This window comes from Camelus bactrianus, chromosome 32, assembly GCF_048773025.1.
Source record: "Camelus bactrianus isolate YW-2024 breed Bactrian camel chromosome 32, ASM4877302v1, whole genome shotgun sequence".
Lineage (NCBI taxonomy): Eukaryota > Metazoa > Chordata > Mammalia > Artiodactyla > Camelidae > Camelus > Camelus bactrianus.
This window is the reverse complement of record NC_133570.1, coordinates 1,628,035-1,650,537: the sequence shown is the minus strand read 5'-3', so window position 1 is coordinate 1,650,537 and position 22,503 is coordinate 1,628,035. Positions and strand designations below refer to the sequence as shown.

General features: G+C 54.3%; 1 protein-coding gene across 18 annotated transcripts in view; it reads right to left on the bottom strand.

The window, feature by feature from the left end:
• Positions 1-22,503, bottom strand: part of RIMBP2 (RIMS binding protein 2) — a 230,315-nt gene that overhangs the window by 49,792 nt on the left and 158,020 nt on the right. For all 18 annotated transcript variants that reach the window (XR_012503707.1, XM_074356576.1, XM_074356581.1 and 15 more), the window contains one exon: positions 4,893-4,997. Coding sequence is in view for 17 of the 18 variants with exons in the window: in XM_074356572.1 (XP_074212673.1) it covers positions 4,893-4,997 (105 nt within the window). In the remaining variant the exon portion in view is untranslated. The remainder of the gene's footprint in view (positions 1-4,892; positions 4,998-22,503) is intronic.

Genomic DNA, 22,503 nt, shown 5'->3' with positions numbered 1-22,503 from the left:
ATTCAGCTCAGTCTTCAAATGCTCGAAATCATTCCTTTCAAAGCAAAACCCACAGGAGCGACAATAAATCACAAAATAGGGGGGGAGAGGGGCGGCAAAGAGCCAGAGAACACACAGGGATTATATAAATAACCCTGCGACTGAGCCGCTCAAGTCAAAGATAGTTCTCCACTGGCAGCGTGAAGAACCAAGAACTCCACTGTGGGCTGTGATAACACGGCCAGGCTGGCCGTGACAAGCTGGGATCTGGCTCCGCGTGAAAAATCAGGAGCTCGTTTTCGCTGGCTACTTGCAAGCTGGGCCATCTGGGCACTCAGGATAGCTGGTTAAAATTAACAGTTCAAATTGGCAGCCCCGAATTCTCACAGAATCTAAGCAACAGCTCTTGCGAGGCTCATTTCGGGAGCCGCTGCCAATGCGTGGGGAAGCTGAGACCTTCACTTAGACACGGTTTCCTACAGTGAAACTTGAGAGGGACCGCGACTCCTGCCGTCAGAAGGAGGAGACTGTCCCCCAGGGGCTGGAGGTCCAGGGGGCCGACATGGCAGCAAACACACTGTTTGCGCGGGTCAGCGCCGTGCAGAGGGGGCAGTTGATTCCCTGTTGCCAGTGCTCTGGACATTCAGCTCAGGCAGACGGGGCACTTCAAAATGAGCCACCCAAGCACCTTGGTGACGGGGTTGGGACAATGGGCGCTGGTTCAAATGGAGTAGAGCAACAGTCATTCGTGGGTGTTGTTAATATTAGCTTTGCAGAAAAGTGAGTGAGATTCGCGGAGCTGGACTGAGCACTGTGTGCAGATTCTCACACCAGGGTCCCTGAGGTCCGCAGAGCTGAGGGAGCCGTGAACGTGGGCCAGGACTCCAGGAGTGCGTCACAGGGGCAACCAAGACACTGAATGAACCAGAGGGCCAGCCCGTGATCTCCCTGCCATCCACGCACGACAGCTAAACCCAACACCCCCGAGGGGAGCACTTCAAACGGAGGCAAAGCATTTTTATGAACTGCAGGGTGAGTCCAAATTCTCTCAGCATCGCATGTGTCAGGAATGCCCTTAAAACTGGGAGCAGTCGTTCCCCACATGGGAGAGGAATTTTAAACACCAGTGACGTCGGTCAGGTCTGCAGGTGAATTTTAAATATGGGAAAACCCTTCTGCTCATACATCTGGGTTATTATAGCTGCTACTCATAGTAAGTCAAGGACGCCCTCTGCACAGGATGCTGGGAAGGGGAAGCAACCAGAGCCTCTGGACCCCGGTCACCATTTACCCAGGGAGACATCAGGGTTCTGGAGCCCAGCCCTCAGGGGCCCAGGAGTATGCTCTCCAACCCCAGGCCTCCAAGTATTGGAAAATGTGGCAAAAATCCACCTACATCTCAGGGGAAAATATACCCCTGGCTTCCCTACACACAAGCTGTACATCACGAAAAGGAGTATTAGGGGGTCCAGGAAACAGAGGCTCCTGGTGTAAAAGGAAGTCAGGAATTCCCAGGGCGGTGAACGGAATCTCCAGGCCCAGCTCCACTTCGCCCTCAGGAGCATCCAGCCCGAACTCCAGGCACGAGGCTCCAGGGCAATGAAATTAACGCCTCCCTGGGAGGGTATGGGCATCCTGGGAGGGGTTTTACAGCTTTGGCAGAAAGTCTGGGAAGAAGGAGGTGATGGGTGCACAGAGAACAGACCAAACACACAGAAAGAGGCGGTCACCTCCAGGGAAAAAGAGAGGCTGCACAAACAGAGAGCCAGGCACGACACGTGATGAGTGGGCCTGCGGAGGCTGGACCAGAATTCAACTTGGGACGTCACGCTTGAGATCATCCCAGTGGGATGTCTCAGGGAAGGCTGGATAGAAGAAGTGGGGTTCAGAGGCAGACTCTGACTTGGAGATCTAAGTCTGGGAGCTGGCGCCCAGGTGGCACCTAAACCCATGGGACCAGAGACCACAGAGGGGACAGGTGCAGATCAAGAAGAGGTGTGGTTTGTGGACGAGGCTTGGGGAACACCTAGGATGTTAAGGGGGTAGAGTGGTGGAAGGAGGAAAACTGAAAGAGGGTGGGGTCCTGGAAGCCTGGAGGATGGGGAGACTGACCACCTCAAACTGTGCTGCTGGGTCCGAGAGGATGAGGGCAGGGCACTGACCACTGAGAACAAAGTCCACACACAGGTGACTTAACAAGAACTACGGCCCTGGTGAGACGGAGGCAGGGTCCCACTGGAGCAGGCTAAGAGGTAAAGCAAGTTGTAGTCCGAGGGAACAGGCTGCTCCTTAGAGAGATCGCACCCTGCTGTCTCATGAGAATCAAACTGGAGCTCAGAGAGCTCTGGTGACTTTTATCGTGGTAGGGGGACCAGGGCCTGACTTTGTCCTCCCATCGCAGGACACGAGCACTTGCACACCGGTGTCTGCTGCTCACTTAGACGCCTTCACGCCCTTATTCACTCAGTCTCACTCTGGAGGGCCGTGGTCTCCTCCTGCCCAGCACACGTTCCCAGTCTCCTGAACAACGGCTGAGTGGCCGACACAGGGGTGGTAGCCAGCCAACACTTGCTGAGTGCATGTGCGTGTGTGTGAGTGAGTCAGTGTGAGCGCGTGAGTGCACGACTGTGTGAGTGTGCATGAGTGAGCGAGCGATCCCAACAGCAAGTGCAGCCCGGAGGCTGTCCCTGCTAGGAATCAGACGGAGACATGAACCCTGGAAAGAACTCAGCAACCCCGCTCCACTCAAGGCTCAAACTTCCTAACACTTTGTAAAGGAACCAGACCTCTGAGAAGCCATGCAATGGGCACACGTGCACTTCGTCAGCTTCCTCCCTCTGCTCCCCACCGATGAAGCATCAACGTGTCCGAACAGACTCTCAGACACAGGAACAAGCTGACGGTTACCGGGGAGGGAAAGGGCGGGAAGGGATAAACTGGGAGTTGAGATTTGCAGGTACTGACTACTGTCTATAAAACAGACAAACAACAAGTTCATGCTGCAGAGCACAGGCAACTGTACTCAGTATCTTGCAGTAACTTGTGGTGGAAAAGAATATGAAAAGGAATACATGCATGTTCACGTATGACTGAAGCACTGTGCCGTGCCCCAGAAATGGACACACTGGAAACTGACCAGACTTCAATAATGGTAATATATATACAAAAAACAAACAGGGACAAGGCTGAATCCAGGGGGAAAGGAGCAGAGGACGCCGGATGAGGCCCAGGAGGCACTGCAGGAGCTGAAGAACGGACTCGGCTCTGGAGCACTTTCCTCAGCGTCAGGACTTAGGAAGTAAAACCCTGCCTCGGAGGATGCTCTGCTGAGAAAAACGACCGGTCACCCTTGCTGGACGATGTTTGTACTTCTGCTGGCTTTTTATCTGGCCTGGATGCTCCCAGCCTGGGGACAGGGCTTCCGGGGGTGCAGGTACCAGGCAGGCGTCTCCCGGGCGCCGGAAGGCCCCCCTTGCCCTGCATGGCGGGAGCAGATAAGAGTAATGCCGCTGTCTGCATCCTGGCAATATCCTTTCTGGATAGCAGCTAATGAAATACTGCCTCTCAGCGTGCCAGCCAACTTCTCATGACGGGTGACGAGGGCTGTGGCAGTTGCACTGCGCCGGCCCAGTGAAACCTAGCCCTAATATGAGGTCGCCGTAAATGATCAGAGAAACAGCCTCAGGAGTTACTGGCCTGATGCTGCCCACTCTGCCAATAAACTCGGGAGGAGAAAAGCCCCTCTGATGGATCCCTATCACCAGCCAGGCGGGGCAATGTCCTGTCCTTTATTTGAGATCACAGACCTGGAGGGCCCCTCCCCCCGCCCCCCGTGGAGGAGAAAGTGACTGCAGCCCCTCCCAGCCTGAGCAGGTGCGGGGGCTGGGACCAGCACCTGCACCAACGGTCAGGCTGCGCTCTGGCTGGAGGAGGGTTGGCTGCCCTCCTGTGAGTGGGGGGCACCGGGCTTCGGGAAGGAAATGTATAGGATGGGCGCTACACACAAAGACCTCGAGCCCCTGGCCATAAAGACAAAAGCTTCATACCTATTTGGAGAGAAGCAGGAGGACCAAGGCTGAAGGCTACGAACGGGGCCGGGTTAACTTTCTTATCACAGGTGCCTTGGGGACGCGCCTTCTGAGCTGCCTGGTCCCCTCCGCCCCTCCTCCCCTCCGGTTTCTGCTCTTTCTTCGCCCTCCCCTCTTTTCTCGCCTTTTCTCTCTCTCTCTCTCTCATCCTCTGTTCAAGAGCTCAGGCTATACTTATTGCCCTAAAACTCGATTTGCTCATTTAATAGCACACCATGCAAATCTCCCCGAGGTAGCAGATGGAAACCCGAACTATCCGTTCTAATACTGTCGTGCTGGTTGTGCTGGCCTGGGGCATGATGCACCACAGCTGACACAGCCACACCCTCGATGGGCATCCGACTGAGCCCCACTGCCGAGCCCCACACAGCAGCACAAACAAAACAAAACAAACACCAGCCTTTTGAACCGGCCCCTGTGTTTCTCACAGGGCGTATTCACAGAATGGAAGGTCACAGGGTCCGCATACACCTGGATTTTAATTCTGATGCTGTCGGGTTGCTGGCCCCCAAAGCTGAAGTGAGTCACATCCCTGTCAGCAACCCCAGGCCTGTCGTTTTCCCTGCAGTCTCGCCAGCACCAACTGTTAGAGCTTTTCGTTTGATTTTGCAGTTTGGAACCTGAACACGTGTCAACTTAGGGTCAACTAGAGACACGGGGCGGCACCCGTGACTCAGAATCCTCCCACGCCAGGAACGGGAGGGGGACACTCTCAAGCCTGCAAAAGAGGGCTCGGGGGAGCAACTAGCCGGCTCCCACCTCTGGTCCCCTGCCCGCTGCCGGCCTCCCTCCAGCCCCAGCCCAGGCCCAGGCCCACCAGCTCACCTTCTGCAGAAGGTCGATCTCCTGCTGCTTGGCGCTGAGGACAGCCAAGGCTTGTTCATGCTCCAATTCCAGCTGCTGCCGCCGTTCCGCAGCCTCTCGCATGTGCTGTGCGGGGGACAGGTGGGTCAGCCTGGTGCCCCGCAAGGAGCGGTATCCCGGGTCCCCGCGGCCAGCTCCCCGCTCTGACTCACCACCCACCTTCCCGGCTCCTCCCAGGGGCTGCAGGGAGAGCCGGAGAAACCCTCCCACCCACAAGCCTTTCTCCCTCAGTTTTCACTTTTTATATTTTACATGCCAGGAGCACGTGAGCACAACTGGGTCTCCTGCAGAGATGAATTCCTCTTCTTCCTGTTTTGAAAACTGCTCTCCTCTTTCTGTTCTCCCCCAGGTCTTCTGCAAGTACCAGCCAAGATTCACAGATCTTTCCCTGCACAGGGGTATCGTTCCGAGCTTTTCACCACCACGTAAGTAATGTCATCCTTGCAATCATCATAGGAGGGAGATGCTGTAGCCAGCCCCATTCTACAGATGGGAAAACTGACGCAGTTTTCCTTGTTTGTCCCACATGGTAAGCGGCCATCTGGGATTCAAATCTAAGTCCCCAGTGGAGCCTTTGAATCTCGGGCTTCGGTCCTGTCTGCTGACTCACGTGAAGAACAGTGCTCAGCCCTGCGGGTCCAAATGACTCCTCAACTGGTCCCTCCCAAAAGGTCCCACCAAAGCAGGGAGGCCCAGGGCTGGACCCTTCCTCTAACTCCAGCATCTTCTCCTCATCTCTGATGACTTCTCACCTACCCAAAGTCACTCTCCAGGAGAACCCACCAATGAGCATCAGAGGACAGCCGGGACCACCACAGCCCTGTCGTGACCCTGTGAGCCCCCGAGGCGAGGAAACACGAGAAAGGACACCACACAGAAAAAGGTGCGCGTGGGGCGGACTTCCACCACCTGGAGCGCTTCATGGAGAACCAGGAACACGACATTTGGATTTATCTTTCTCCCTCCCTCCCTTCCTCTTTCTTTTCTGTAACAAGATACATGCCCAATGTGACTTAGTGATCAACATTTTATAATCGTGATCTTTCACATCAAAGTCCAGATTTCTTCAAAAAAAGAGAAGGCGTGTCCCACTGGAGGGGCTGGCAGAGGCGGAGTCACAAGCACACGCCTCCAGTTTACCGCAGTCCCCACTGTGGACCCAGCCCCTCCTTCACGGGACCCGTAAAGATAGGAGGCACCTTGCCATGCCAGGGAGGGGCCCTAGCACACCTTCCTCCTTGGCCTCAATGTGTTGTTGACTTACTGTTATTATTTACTACTTTAAAACTTTATTATTTTCATCTCCAGATTGGGGAAGGGGGCACGGGGAGATAAGGGAGGAGGGTAGGGAGGTAAATTCTATTCTTTTCACCATTTTTCTCAAGTCCACTCCACCCTCTGGCACCAGAAGTTCCTTCCTTCTGGGAGAGATTTGGAGCTGAACAATTTCAACTGCGGACGAGGAAGCTCTCGGATATCAGGTCACAGATTTCTGCGACTTGTCTGCATTGAAAAAGTGAAGTTTTCCTGCCGTCCCACGCTGCACACGTCATGTGTGCATTGACATCACGTACTGGCCTCGCCTCCGGTCGTGAGCTGAACCACCACACAGTCCCCTCTACTGTCTGAGTTCTCTGGGAAGCTGCAGGTACCCTGCCCCAAAAGCAGACACATGCTGGTTTCCCTGTTGCTATGGAAACACTCACCAGAACCCGGAATCCTGGGAAGACAGACCCCTCTCCCTCAAAGCACGAACAAAATCCCACGACATGTGGAAATGGGCGTGTCTGTCAGTCACTGTAACTTGCCCAAGTTGGGGCAGGAATGGGTCATTCGTGTCTGTCTGTGGGCTAGACAGACGACAGAAACAGCCCCCACACACCCGCCTGCACCCTCGCCAGCGTCCAGCCTTCCTGGCCTGAGCGGGTCTCGCCATCCCAGGCGGGAGAGGGGTTCTCTGTTGCTGCAGCCCCCGCACCTCCAAGGGCCAGTCCTGACCATGCTTCTCCTGGCCCTGCAGAGCTGTGATTCCCAATCTGGGTGCAGCAAATTTTTTTAATGGAGGCACTGGGGGATGAAACCCAGGACCTCGTGCACGCTAAGCATGTGCTCCGCCACTGAGCTACCCCCTCGCCACAGGTCTGGCAATTCCTAACAATCTCTTAGGACAGACCAGCCCCCCTGCCCACCACCAACCCACCGTGACTCCCAGGCCAGTGGCACAAGGCACAAGGCCGGGACGCGCCACGAAGACAGCCAGCCACCAGCGCCTCGGAAGGTGTCAGCAGCTCTCCAAGCGCTGAGTGGCTCTGGAAACTCTCACACAAACACTGCTCACCGACTCAGAGGGCATTACTTCTGTCGGTATCAGGCCTCATCTTACGAGCACCAGAGTTAAGTCATGTTGCTTGTTCCCCACCAACGTTCATGGATTGTTGGAGGGCAGGTGGACCACCTGTGCAAGGCTTTTAGTTCCAGAGAGGGATCTGTTCCATTTCCTCGCCCATTTTCTCCTTCTTTATGTTTATTCATCCAACCAGTATTTACTGGGCGCCTACCACGTGCCAAGAACCTGGACACACAGAGCAGCAGGACTCGGCCTCCCTGAACGGAAGTCCTAACTGTGGGAGCAGGTGAGAAAGGGCGTGAGCGAGCCGGCAGGCCAGACCACAGCAGGTGGCAGCAGGGAGCTCCACTGGGCCACTCAAGCCGGCACGCAGCCACCTCCAGCTTACAGGACTGGCCGCCACTCCCCTCCCACCCCCTGACCCGACAATGAGGTGTCCGCCTGCCGCTGCCATGAACACTCACTCACTCACTCACTCGGCAATAATTACCAAGCGCCTGTCTCGTGCCCCTCACCACCCTGGGTTATGAAGGCGTTAGTGAGGAAACAAAAACAAACAAGCCCAACGCTCGGAGTTTACGTCCTAGGGGGAGAGCCAGACCGCAGCCGCGCGCGTTAAGTCATGCGTAGTGTGTGGGGTGGTCCTGAATGCCATGGAGTAAAATACAGCAGGGGGCTGGGGGATGGAGCTGTGGGTGCAGCAGAGGCCGGCTGGATCCAGTGAAGGAGCTGGAGCCCCACCAAGGAGACAGCACTGAAGCAGAGACCAGGGAGCTGCGGGTGGAAGGGTCTTCCAGGCCCCGGAACAGCATGGTGCCAGGATTCCTCCAATCCTCACCCAGAGGACGCACTGGGCCAGGTCGTCCACTGTGGAGCTGCGGGTGTGAGGCCAGCCCGGAGCGCCTGGGAAGCCTCCAGGGTGTTCCCTGCTCCAGACGCTGCTCACTGCTTCATATGACGTCCCTTAGGAACCAAAGACTGTGAGGGGGGCGCCTTTCTCCTCCATCACGTCAGGAAGGAACATCTTTCCAGAACACGCTGGACAGCTTCTACTGGTCAGAACCGGCCAGATACCCACATGAACCCATGAACCCCAACCCCTGGCAGCCAGCAGCCTGAGGGATCTCTGCACCCAGAAGGTGGGTCACGTTCTTTCTCTGTTCGGAACCCCTTAGTGACCCTCACCACCCGAGTAAAGCTGCAGTGATGAGGCTGCAAGTCCTGCCTCCTCCTTCCTCCCGACATCCCTCTACCACTGTCTGCCTGTCCCACTCTGCTCTCCACCCTGGGCTTTATCTTTCCAAAGGCCAGGCACCTCAGGGCCTTTGCACATGCTATTCCCTCTGCCAGTCACACCCTTCCCCCCAATACTGGAAGAGCTTGTTCTCTCAAATTCCAGACTTTGCTCAAATACCACCTTCTCAGTGAAGCCATAAGTAAAACTGTAACCTCTCCCCTCCTCAGCATCCTTATTCACCGCCTTGCTTTATTTTGGCTCAGAACACTTACCACCATCTAATATATTACACATTTCACTTGCCCACTGTCTGCCTTCCCACCCTAGAATGTAGACAGGCACCTGGTCTCCAGCTGTAGTCCCCGCCCCTGAACAGGTCACTCAGTACAGAAGCCAAATCCTTAAAGCTGTCCTCTGTGATCTGCCCCCGGGACTCCTCGGAGCTCAGCTCTGACCACCTGGCCTCCTCGCTCAGTCTGCTTCAGCCACACTGGCCTCTCCCAGCTCCTGGAACTTCCTCAATATTCTCCAGCAGGTGCTTGCAGGGACAGTGATGGTGGAGATGTGTTTCCAGGAATTCAGGTCAGTTAAAGGTGGAGGGCAGTGATCAAGATTCAGACTGCCTGGGTTCAGGTGCCAGCCCTGCTGCCTCCCAGCTCTGCACCCTCGAGCTAGTGACTTGACCTCTCTGTGCTTCATTTGCTTCTTCGGGGTTAATTATTCATCAGCATTATGATGAATTTGTAGAAGGCTAATTAACTAACAATTAACTAGATAACTAATGTTGATTAGTTAATTATGAATGAACACCTGCTTCGTAGGGGTGTTCTGAGTATTACATGAGTTAGAATAGTACCTGGCTTCAACTAAGTCTACCACCTTTTACTCTGAATACAAGAAAACCCCTCCCCATCGACCTTGTGCAGTGTCCTGTCACCCAGGACCTCGCAGTGCAGCATCAGGTAATGAAGAATTCTGTGACACAGCAGCCCGGGACGCACGCAGCAGCCCGGGACGCCTCTTTAGCATAAACTCAAGGTGCGCAGGAGAGGCAGAACGTATCCAGTGACCAGCGACTCCACCGGCAAGGTGCTGAGTGGCTGGGCTGACGGCACTGGTAAGACGAGGTGATAAAGAACACTTGCTGCCACTTGTTAAGCACCGACCACGTGCCAGGCACTCTCCCAAACAACGCTGCGTGCTGCGGCCACCGTTTACACGGGCCACATGCTCAGGGAAGCCGAGTGGTTGCTTAAGTCCAAGTCCACATGTGACGCTGGAAGCCGCCCAGGAACGGCACACTGCAAAGCCAGCGTACGCCTAACCACGGACCCCCTCCTGGCCTGAGGCCCTTCTGCCCGACCACCCTCACTGTGACACCCACCAGGGCAGATCAGGACCCTCAGGCTCCCCAGCAGCCAACCTGGTTTGGAGGAATGACTACGCAGCTGCTTAACTGCACTATTGTTCGGGCTGATTTTTGTGCTTCTGTTCATTTTGGAAGTGGTCACTGCCCGCGCAGCCTGGCTCATCTTTATTTCGCTTTGGGAAGGAAGTCATCAGGGGAAGGAGGAAACCACTTTCCATACAAGGATTCATCAGACACGTTAACTGAACATGGCACTTGCTCCAGGCGTGCTCCCACAGGCCTTGGGGGTCACTGGAGGACAGAGGGACAACGAGCGCCTGAGTGGGGTCCTTGCTTAGAGGCGAAAGGGGGACGGGGGCTTGTTGATCAGAGAGATGGAAACAGCTGTTACAGCTTTCAGGCTGATGAACCAAGTCAATATAAAGGGGTTGTCAGAAAAGCAAAAACGACGGGTAAAAACATACGCCCTCTGGGAGACATCGTATTTCAGGTTAATTACGATGACCATGGCAGCTGTGGGGACAAGATTAGCTGCGAACTTTCTGTTGATTCAGTGCATCGCCCACATCTTACCTGCCCCTTCAAGGCCACCTCCCCTCCAGCTGCGGCCCGTTTATCTGCTTCACTGCTCAGCAGACTGCTTACGGGGATGTCTGCACGACCTCACTGTCTGCACGACCTCACTGTCTGCACGACCTCCCAGCTCCTTCATCCGGGTGTCCCTCCTACCACTCCTGCCGAGACGACCAGGCCAGCGGGCACTTCTCTGGCCTGGGGACCCAACCTCTCAGCAGCACGTGACATGAGGGGCCACCTCCTCCTGAAACACCTTCCGCTTCCGTTTGTTTTCTTTAAATAGAGCACTGAGGACGGAACCCAGGACCTCGCACATGCCAGGCACGTGCTCCCCCACCGAGCTCCAGCCTCCCTGCTCCACATCACAGTTGAACAGCCATGTATGAACCATGCTCCCAAATGAAATCTTTGCTTCTGCCCTCACGCCCAGCGGCCCACCCATCATCTCCACTTGGATGTGCCAGAGGAAGCTCAACTTCAGCCTGTCCAAAACAGAGTTTTTGACTTTCCCTCTCCAACCACTTCCTTCCCCAGGCTGCTCCATCTCGGCAATGACCCCCCATCCACTCAGTTCCTGGAGCCAAAAAGCCGGGAGTCTCTCCTCACCCCCTTCCCTCCTTGTTCAACATTCAAGTCCTGAGAAAATCATCCATTTGCACCAAAATCTTTCCCGAATTGGCCCCTTTCTCCGTCTCCACTGCCACCACCCCCTCCACTGCCACCACCCCCAGGCCAGCCGCCGTCACCTCCCTGGGGCCATCACCAGACTTATCGTTGGTCTTCCTGCTGTCAGTCCTCCACAGGGACAGGTCCCCCACGCGGCCAGGGAGCACCCTCCAGAACATGGCCACCCATAATGGCTGATTTGGTGCCTGGGCTAAGGGAGGCCCAGGGACCCAGGAAAGCATGATTTATGGTGTGTCGTGAAGGTGTTTCCAGAAGAGATCAGCATTTGAATTGGTGAGCCAGTAACAGCGGCGGTCCTCACCCACGCAGGAGGGCACCATCCCACCTGCTGTGGGCCCGAGTAGAACGAGAAGACGGAGGAAGGAGGAATTCAGTCTGACCTAGGACACCCATCTTCTCCTGCCCTTGGACACTGGCCTCTTGGGCTTTGGGGCTCAGAGTGGGGCTTACACCATCAGCCTGCAAATTCTCAGGACTTTGAACTTGAACTGAATTACACCACCAGCTTTCCTGGGATTCCGGCTTGCAGATGGCAGGTAGACCGTGGGACTTGTCAGCTTCTGTAATGTGTACACCACTTCCTGGAACAAATCTCTATGTCTGTGTATCTCTCGACTATATCCGGTTGGTTCTATTCCTCTGGAGGACCCTGTCCAATACACTGTCCTCTGCTTAAAGCACTCAGTGGCTGCCAATTGCCCTCGGAACAAAATCTCAGCTCTTTGCCACAGCTGATGGGTTCCTCCATGATGGGGCCCACTTCTCTGCCTGATCTCTTACTGCCCCGCCCCCACTATGTTGCAGCCACACTGGCCTCTGACCAGCCCCACTCTTACACCAAGCTCGTCACACCGCCCCGCCCCACGTCTTAGCATATGCCATTCCACTGCCTGGGACGCTGGTCCCTGGCCTGTCGCAGCATCTGTCCCTGCCGGAGGTTATCTCGCTTATTTATGTGTTTACCTATTTTATGTCTTCCCTCCTCCCCACTTACCTGTGAGGTCCATTAGACTAGAGAACTCACCTCCACCTGCTGACACAACCCAGGGCCTCGAACAGCCTCTGGCACGTAGTACGACGGAGTAAATGATCGCAGTGAGGCCGCTTATCCAGAGCCCCCTCCCCGACTCGGCCCCCCCCCCGCCGCGTGCCCCCATCACCTGTGGGACCTATTACTACACTGTGTGTAACACCCGCATCATCGTCATCATTACGTGCGCTGTTAACTATTATTCTGCACATAATACACGCATTATTACCACATACGCATTGCTATCATCGTTCTGCGTATAATAATAACTGCAACAGGCTTGTACTGTGCTGATTAATTTTGTGTAATTCTCACTTTCTCAGCCGGGCTGTAAGTGCCTCTTGCAGTAGAAGCCTAACTCACATTTGCCAAATGGAATTCAACCAGCGATGATGGAAGACCCCCGCGGTGGCTGTCAGGAAACCAGACTTCTGCATTTGGGGGAGACCAGAGGAGACAGAACCCTCACCACCTGGGATGCCACGTCTTAACCACACGTAGAGGCAGACCTGTGACACAGACCTGTCGGCTGGCTCTGGAGGCGCACCACGCTGGTCGGGTGTGCCCCACACGTCTTCACACGCTCCCTTGACGACTGATACAAAGAAGAGTTAAATGGACGGTGAAAAAAACATTTAAACCAAAACTAGGAGAAAGGCTGGCTTTGCAGCTGACATCTGTGGAGCTAGGGAGACGGTGGGGCTGGGAATGGAACATCAGTGAGCGCTACGAACCACCCAGACAGAGACGCAGGCGAGCCCCGAACCTTACAAGCAGACTAAACGCCCTCGCGGGTCCCGGCCTGAGGAGGCGCTACTGATTCGCCCTGGACGGCAGTGACTTCCCACACAGGGCCAGCAGAGACGTCTACGGTGAACACCACAGTGCTGCAAGGCTAATGTTTCTGAGATGTTAATATTTCTCTCTGTCACTACCATCTACGCTTCTCCTCCATTTCTTTCCCATTTCCCATCTAGATGGCCAGGCCTCTCTGCTCACCACCTCAGGGAGGATGGACAGGGTGAGGGACAGAAAAAAGGGCTCTCTGGGACTCTGGCGCACAGACTCGATTCCTCTGAGGACATGAGAGGAAAGTACGCTGACGGACGACCTGTGGGAACTGAGGCCGGGGCTTCCCTCCCAACCTGCAGAGAAACACCGCTTCGTCAGAGGTCGACAAACTGAGAAGCACTTGTGTGTACAGACACTGGTGGGTTCTGGAGAGCGGGCTTTGGCTCTGCTTTCCGGAAAGTTCCAGAGAGGTGAGACCCTACAGAACTTAAGGCTGGCGGTGAGTCCAGAAAATGAAGCTTTGGCTCCCCTGGCAGAGATTCCCGCACCCCACGGGGCTAACCAGGAGTCCACGCGAGCCGGCACAGCTAAACTGCTCGATTCTTTAGCCCTTTAGTTAACTATACTTTATTGCATATTTGCATACTTTGTTGCAAATTTTTAAAAGAATTCTCATTACAGGAAAAAAAATCTGTAACTCTGTATGGCCACAGAAGTTAGACATTGTGGTGATCATTTTGCAACATACACAAATATCAAATCACGATGCTGTACACCTTGAAACTGATACAGTGCTGTATGTCAGTTATACCTCAACAAAAAATTCTCTGCTCTTACACTTTACAGTGATGTCATGAAACTTTAAACCTTGTCTCCAAAATGACGGAAACAACTGGCAGACTGTGGCTTGTATGTTTCTAAAGCATAAATGTAAACACTAAGCACTGGAGAGTGGGTGAGAATCTCAGCATATGCACGCGTGGGTGGGGGCAAGATGGACTCCCCCAGCACCTTGCTTTTAAGTAGCCCCCAACCCCAACTCCGGGGTAGCCGTGGTGCGCCTGTTAGCTGCCCTGCTGCTCTCAGATCTACTTCCCCCCTGTATCACAGTAACTACATTTGCCAGACTGCCCTGGCCCTGCTGCTCGGGGGTTAGCCAATAGGAGGCACCGGAGCGCGGGAAGACGAGAGAAGCAGTGCTCCTCCCCCGGTCCACTCCCGGTGTTGTCTCTGCAGGCGGCTCCCTCCCCTCTGGGCTCGCGCTCCTGCTGGACAGCCCTCAGTGCCTGGCCCTGGAACAACCCCCCCCCCCCCGCCGCTGTCTCTGCAGCCGCACAGGTGGTATTTCCAGGTTGCTTACCTGACTCCGCAGCTCTTCCACCTCCCGTGTAACCGGTCCCCTGCGTTAAAGCCCCTCCACCTGAAAACACCTAGATTGCTCCCCGTCCTTCAGCTGAGTCTGGCCAAGAGCCGGAAGGAGAAGGACGCAGCCAAGCCCCAACCGACAGCATCTTTCCAGCACTCTTTCCAAAGGAGAGCCTGAGAGAGTTAAATAACTCTGGGGGGAAATGTCATATTTCTTTCACTTGAGTTTTCACACTTAGATTCAACTCTGCTTCATAGATTTACTGTGACAACTGGAAGAAAAAAAAAATGAAAACCCACTGAAACCTGAACTTTGCGGACACCCTGCAAAGCAGAAATGAATCCGTCCAGGGAAATTCAGTCTGAGAATGGCTTCATTTACCTTATCCACAGTTTCACTGGTTTATTGTAATGTCCCTTAGTCAGTTCGCTTGAAAGATTTCTACCCCCCCCCAAAAAAAGGTTTGTGCTTCTTTCCAACTATGAACGGCTGTTCCTCCCATTCTCAGCGCAGTTGGCCTTGGACTGACAGACACTGTAGTGAGTCTGCACTGTGTCCTCCCTGGGACGGTGGGGCACAGACACACAATCTCAGGGGGCTCTGAAGCCCATGCTTCTGTGCAGGAGGTGGAAGAAGTTCCAGGATGATGCTCCCTGGGCCCAGACCCCAGCCTTCTGTCTAGGAAACCTTCTTACCAAAACAGTAAAGGCTGGAAGTCCAGTGGGCTGAGGAATTTCTAAAAACTCAGAAGGATGCAAACATCCTTCCATTTCACTTCTGAGATACACCCACCAGCCGAATACCAAAAAACTTTAGAAACTGTACAAATGGAAGCAAACACATCCTCCTATCCCATTACGCACCCTCCGTTCACAGGCACTGTAAAGATGCTCAAGAGTGGACTGGGGGATGGACAGACGGACGGACGGATGGACAGGAGACTCCGACAGCTACGCATCCCCACTCCCTCATGGGCCAGGCTTGCCAATCAGCTCCTCAGCGGGTCGCCCAGTGCCCGTGTTGGGCCAGCTTTCACATCCCAGGAGTGTTCAAGGTCACTTCTGCTTCCTTGACTCTGATTAGGATGTTGCCTCTTCCCTGAATGGCCTGAGTTCCCCCTGAATGTTCACGAATCCCCCTCTGCCCCAGACCCAACTCAAACTTCACCTTCTCCAATTTGTCCCAAAAGCTCTTGTGCTACTGGTTTCCTTTTCCGCAGTGGACACCTGCTAATCTGCTCTGCCGGCAGCCATTGCCTGTTCAAACCATAGCAACATCCTGAATGACCTCAAGGACAGCACCCTTTCCCTTCAGCCTGACGTTCTGCAGGGAGTAACCCCAACCCCAGGCTGCAGGGTCTGCATGTGAGCTACACTCCTCCGGGTACAAGAGCCCAAAGCTCTCTTCCATGGGCGCTAAACTGGTGGGGGGTAAGCCAGGAGGCGCTGGCTGTCATCCCTGACACAGCTCGGTGAGAGCCTGCCTGGGAACTGGGCTGACGCAGAAGGAAGCGGAGATGAAAGACTAAGAGAGACTATTCTTGGTATCACCTCAGCACCCTGATGCAGCCCTGACTGAAGCCTAACCTCTCTCTCACATTTCCCACTTTATAAACCAATTATTTCCCTCTTTCCTTCCTTAAAACCGTCTGACATAGGTATGCATGAACTTTATCCCAAATGGTCCTCACGAAAATATTTTCAACAGCATCTATGACTGCCACAAACCCTACTGCATTCTGTAATGTCTCATATTGCACACGGAACCTGCATGATTTTTCAGTCTTGTTGCTCAAAATAAAGAGACAGCTAGTGATCATGACAGCTTTGGAATTCTTTCAGTTTGGGGGAAGAAGCAGTCAGAGAGCCAAGGGAGCTTTCCAAGAGTCAGACGACACCTTCTCAGCAGCAGCAGGAGTATAAACTGGGGGGCAGTGAGGTAGCACCAAGTGCCCCGCCCTCCCGGGCCAGGAACAAAGTCCTAAGCAAAGTCATGGTGGCACATTTCATTATTCAAGGAAATGCACTTCATCTGCAGGGTAGCCGTGTTGTGTGAAGGCTGACACCCATGAGTCCAGCATCGGAACCAACCAAGGGGGTTTCAGCGAAACTCTGGCTGGATGGCCAGCCCAGAGGATTGAAACAGAGGCCACACTTAAACGCAGACTGGAACTCAGCCACCCTGGGAAAGGGTTCAGATGGATGGACGGGTGAAGCGGGCAACCAGGAGCCTTCGTGGGAGCTCCTAATCCGGCTCTGGGGGCCACCGCAATGAGACCCTCGCTGGTGTGCACTGTTGATGGTACAACTGGTGGCCGTCTGTGTCCTTCTTGTTCCTATAAGCAGGATGTGCTGTCACGGTTCTCCCAGAGACCACTGCCCAAAGTACCCAGCCCCAGGCACCTACATCCTCATCTAAGCATGTAACGTTCACTAAGTTCTGGAAGTGCGTTTGGCCAAGTATTCGACACATCTAACACATCAAATCTGCACAACAACTCTTGAGGCAGGAAATATTTTTCTCCCTGTTTACAGAGAAGGAAACCAAGGCCCAGAGAGGCTAAGTAACTTGCCCAAGGCTGCCCAGCTAGTCAACGATGAGGCCATATTTGAACCCAGGGAGCCAGCCCCCAGATCTGCGCTCGCCGTCCCTCCACGCTATCATCAGTCTGCTCTACAGGAGACTTCCCGTGGGACCCCACGCATATCTGTGGGACGTGCTGATGCCCAGCAGACTTTGCAAGAACTGCCTTGCAGGGCCTTGGCGCCACTCCCAGCCCCTCCGGCGCTCGCAGGCCACTGAACACAAGCCGCCCTAGGCCACGTGACCAGCGCCAAGAGCCACCCGCACTTCCCCGGGGAGGCAAGTTACATCGTCATCAGCATAACTTCCACGAGTCATCACCATCCCGGCTGTCCCGGGAGCACCCAGGGCCACGGGTCCTCACAGACAGTCTGAAGCGCCCCGGCTCTCACCCCAAGACGAACTCCCGCCAAACTCCTAACATCTGGCTTCCGTCTCCTTTCACAGACATCGTTTGATTCAAGGGCACGTCCCCCGGGAACACTTCCCGTCTGAAAAGCCCTGGAGATGAGGCACCACAGCAAACAGCGCCTGTCTGAAACGCTCCGCCTGCGGCAGGGCTTATTTTTAAAGCAGTGGTATTTATAGCCGGATGTCGGCATTAGCACAAGCGCTAAGTAGCCTACAAATGTCAAGGTGCCGCTTCCCCAGGAAAGCTCGGATGTTGCAGGGGCGGACAAGGGTGGAGCAACTGAGTCATCTCCTCAGCGTCAGATCAAAGGGGGCTCTGTTGTCTGCTTTGGGTCCTGCCCTGCCTGGGCCAAGAAATGAAGGGAGAAAGTCATTTCCCGTAGCACGGTTAACAGAGGGGCTTTCAGTGCCACATTCACGGGATCTGGCTCGCGCGGTGGACATAACGGACTGTTTCCGTGCCCACGATCTCCCTTCGCCAGACACCTGGTGAAGAGAACACAGCACTTACTGAGTTCGTGTCTTCAAAAACAAGAAAGGAGGCACTGAAAACTGTTTGTTCTCCCTGCCACATGACTGCTCATCTTGTCTGTGGAAGTCAGATTCATTCATTATGAGAACTGGCATGAAAAAGAGCCATGTGAGCTCTGGAAGCTGAAATCTATTTTTAGCCAAAATATCTTAGTTTCTCAAACTGGAAAAAAAATCAGGAAGGTAGGAACCCCTTTACAAAATCTTGGAGCTCTCCTGACTCCTGACTTGCCCTTAAGACACTGGGTAAGCCCTGCTCTTGCTCATCTGACCCCGATGGATTCTGAAAACACAGAGACAGCGGCGTTCAGAGTTACTAAGATCATCTTTCTGAAGCACAGTCTTCATCATGCCCCAGTGGTCCCCAACGGCCCGGGCTAGGGGTTAAGGCCAGTCAGGAGCAGGACACAGTCAGTCAGACCTGCACTCAAATGTCATTTCTTCCACTTACAAATGCCACAAAGGGGAAGTGCTGAACACTGAGTCTTCCCGGAGGAGGTGACAGATGAGTGGGTTTTTGAGGACGCACAGGAGTTGGTTAGAAGAGGGAAGGGCAAAGCAAAGGCCCTGTGGCCAAAGGGATCGATGTGAAGTCAAGGGTGGAAAGGAAGGCCGGTGTGCCAGGAGTGTGGGGGGTGGATGCAGACTGTTGGAAGGGGAACCCAAGGGGGTCAGCAGGAGCCACATCACCAGGGCCTTGACGGAATGACATCACCCTCACTCTCAGAGCAATGGGCAACCACGCAAGGACCTGGACTGGGCACAGCATGGCCGGACTGATGCTCGCGGAAGCCACAGTGTGGAGGGAAGAGTGGAGCAGAGCCAGAGCGGAGGCAGGAAGAGGCAGGAAGCTAGGAAACTCTAACACAACCTGAGGGGGAGCACGCCTCCCAGCCTCAAGCAGCGGGAGTAGAAACGGGGAGACGCAGATTGGCTTGGGAGGTATTTGGATGGCTTATTTTAAATAAACAGGACTGTTCATGAACTGCACAGCCAGGACGAGGGACCAGGAATCGCACGCCTCTGGACAGAGCAGCTGGGCAGATGATACAGCTGGGAAACAGAATCAGACCTGGCTTCTCATTTCAGGACCTGTGGGTCTGTGTTGAAACAGAGTTTACCTCCTGGCCATGTGCTTTCATTTATCCAAAAATGATCATGGAACCCTTACTCCACGCCAGATGCCTGATGCTTGGAAGGGACTAAGGAGTGAGTCAAAGATCATCTCTGCTCTTGCGAAGTTCACATTCTGCTAGGGAGGCATATGCAGAAGGCACACAGGGAGTCTGGCAAGCACATGAGGACCTCAGAGACCAAGAGGAGATAGGGAAGCGGGGGTGCAGGGGCAGCAGCGGGGACTCCACTCGAGCCGGTCAGGGAGGTGACGTTTTAGCCGAGGGAGCTGAGGGAAAGGGGCAGATCTGGAACAAGTGAGGTGGTCCCCTGCTGTGGGTTCAGCTGTGCCCCCTAAAACGGCATGTGCACCCCTCACTGGACTGCACCCTTGGTCATTAGATGCGGACCTGACTCGTTCTGTAATCACTGCATTCAGTTCCAGTGAACATCACGGCTGTTTCCGCCGGTACAGGTCACGCTACAGTGAATGTCCCGGGGACGTACCGGAGGCTCTGCGCCTTACGTGGGCTCCCAGAGCGGAGACAGCAGGGGAAGGGGAGGCGCACGCTAACTGTACAGGCCCAGGCCCGGGGAGGTGGCAGCCATTCACCCACGCCCCACTCCTCGCGGGCCCTGGGCACCATCACTCCTGAACGCATCTTAACCTGACGGAGGGAACAGCAGCTTAATGCCGTTTTAATCCACGGCAGAGAGCGAAGTTGAACACCTTACATGCTCAGCAGCTCAGACTTTTGATGGGCTGCCTGGGGCTCCCAGCAGAGAACAAGGAGAAAACCGTCAAGTCCACGGGGAGGGGAAGGGGGCGTCCTAGTCTCAGAATGAGACCCAGATCCGTCCTTTTGCTGGATGCAAATAAGACACACGTGTGTCCCACAGCACCAGCCAATGAACCGGCAGTGCCTCTTACCAAAACCTCTCCCCGTGGAGACGGGAACAGAGAACGAAGCTTTGAAAGCAATGCATTTCCTGTTTCTTGCCAGTCTCTGAACATCCAGATAATGCTATCAGCTGCCTGGATCAGGCGCATCAAGGGTTTTGCTGGAGACGGAGCCTTAAACATTATTCTCACGTCCCAGAGAACCCTGGAGGGCTTTATTGGAGCTCGACTATCAGAACTCAGAAAATGAACTCCAAAACCTTAATTAAACCTGACAATGACCGCGGGCAGGTTTGTATTCATAGGTGTAAGGATGAGTCTCCGTGCACAGATACAATATAACGGAAGGGCCAGAGAGGAGGAGCTGGAGACAAGGGAAGATTAATTGTCACTGCCAGAGTTACTTATTAATCCCACATAATCGGCTGTTCATCAACACAAAATAAGCCTCAGATTATCTGCGCTGAAACTGACTAATCTGTTGATCAGGAGAACAAAACCTGGTCCCGAATACTACCTTTGTCTTTGAATTATAAACTATAACATGTTGTTTAACTCATCAGAAATGTTCTGTATACTCCTGGGTCAGAGTTCTAGAATTTGCGCTGCTTGCTGGTCACAGAACCAGAGGGGGCTGCGAAGTTTTACCTGTAGACCTGCCATCAGCCTGGCCTGTCACACTCGGACAGAGTGTTCAGGGATCCTTGACGTCAAGGAACAGGATGGTCCTGTTTAAGTCATGATTTTTCTCTAAATTCAATAAAAATCAACGTTGAAATGCCTCCCTCCACCATCTTACTGGAAATGTCCGAAAACTTAAAAGTGGTCTGGGGCTTGCCGGTGGGTCAGTAGGGCTGGGAGGGGATAACACACTGGCAAATTCCTCTGTCTCTCTCTCTCTCTCCAGGAATCAGGAACTTCTTTGCCAGCACAGCCACACTCACAGGTTCTGGGTGGATGTGAATCTGGGGGACACCGTTCACTTCCCCTGGCTTCCCCGTGGCTGCAGTGCCCGCCAGGCTCCAGAAGCTGCCCTCAGGCCGCGGGTGGACAGCGGCCAGCACTGTTGGTCTCTGTGCCTCACCCCCCGGCCGGCCCCCCAGCCCACACCTCTGTAAGCGCTCGCTGTACTGGGCTCTCTCAAAGTGAACACTTCGAGTGTGCCGCTTGTCCCCTGCCAGGACAGCAAGGCTATCCTGTAACACAGGTCTCTCTGCTCCTGACAAACAGCCCATCTCATGGGTCCTGAGCAAGAAGACATGGGGAAGGGTGGCAGGATGTGCTCTGGTCAGAAGCAGAAACCAAAGCTTCACAAGCTCCTTTCCGCTTCACTGGAGCTGGCAGGATGCTGAGCACCCAGAATGCCCTAAACATCCAGCAACAGGAAGTGCACGTGAAAACATGAGGCTCTTCTACGGGACACCTGAGCCTGAGACGCTGGAGGGAAAAATCGTGTGGTTCGCTCCACTTCATCCCAGGCTAGACACTTGTGCCAAGACCCGAGCGGGGGGCTGTCGGACTCGGAGGTGAGGAGCCTGGTGGGGGGACATCCTCGTCTGACGGTCCCCCAGCCGGGGCCGAGCAGACACTGGAAATCACAAACTCGCCGGCGGTTTGCCCTCCTGGAGAATCTGAGTCTCAGCCAGAGACTGCATTTCACTTGTGGCTGCATTTTGGCGGAAGCACTTGAAGCCCAGAGAAGCAATCCTTCTAGACAGGCTTCCTTGACCACAAGCCTGCACTTTTGCTCCACTGGTCCCCCCCATGGCAGAAGGGGCCTGCCGTGGCAGGCCAGGTCAGGACTCACGTGGTCTCTCGCTCACGCATGCGTGCAATCACTCATGTACCCAGTTCTGTCGCTGGTGCATGCGCTCACTCATTCACTTTGCATTCATTCATTCAGCTGTTCATTGATTAATTACTCAATATTTTTACTGAGTGCCTCCTTGATGCCAGATTTTGTCCTACACACTGAAACAAAGTCTCTCTCAAGGAGGTTACATTTTTGGAAAGAGAAAACAAACAACACACACACAGACAAAACAAGCAAGATAAGTTTGCTCGGGAGACAACACAATAGGATGACATGGTAGCGACTGGCCTGGATGAGGGCTCCTGGAGATAAGAAGGCCAGGAGAGGCATCACCAAGTAACGGACATGACACCCAAGACTCAACTGGCCAAGAGTCAGAAACACAAAGTGCTGAGGGAAACGGCATTCCAGGTGGGAGAAGCAATAAGTGCAAAGGCCCTGGGGTGGACACAAGTGTAGTATGTTCCAGAGACAGGGAAGGCCAGTGAAGCTGGGCCCAGGCTCTAAGGGGTCATAGTAGGAGTCAGGGGGGAGGGATTCGGTGAGGGGCAGAGAGAGCAGGGTCCTGCAGGAAAGAGTTTAGATCTTCATCTCTGTGTAGTAAGAAGCCATCGGTGAGGGTAAGCAGCCGGGACATGATTCAATTTTAATTCCACTAAGGTGGCTGTGGCTCAGCCCCAGGGGACAGTCAGTCTCAGGAAGGACATACATTCCTGAAGGCTTTGCAAAGCCGAGGGCTCACCTCTTAGCTAAGCAGGGGGGCTTAGAATATTGGCTACCGTACGCAGGGCAGACTTGAGAATATCGCGCCTCCAC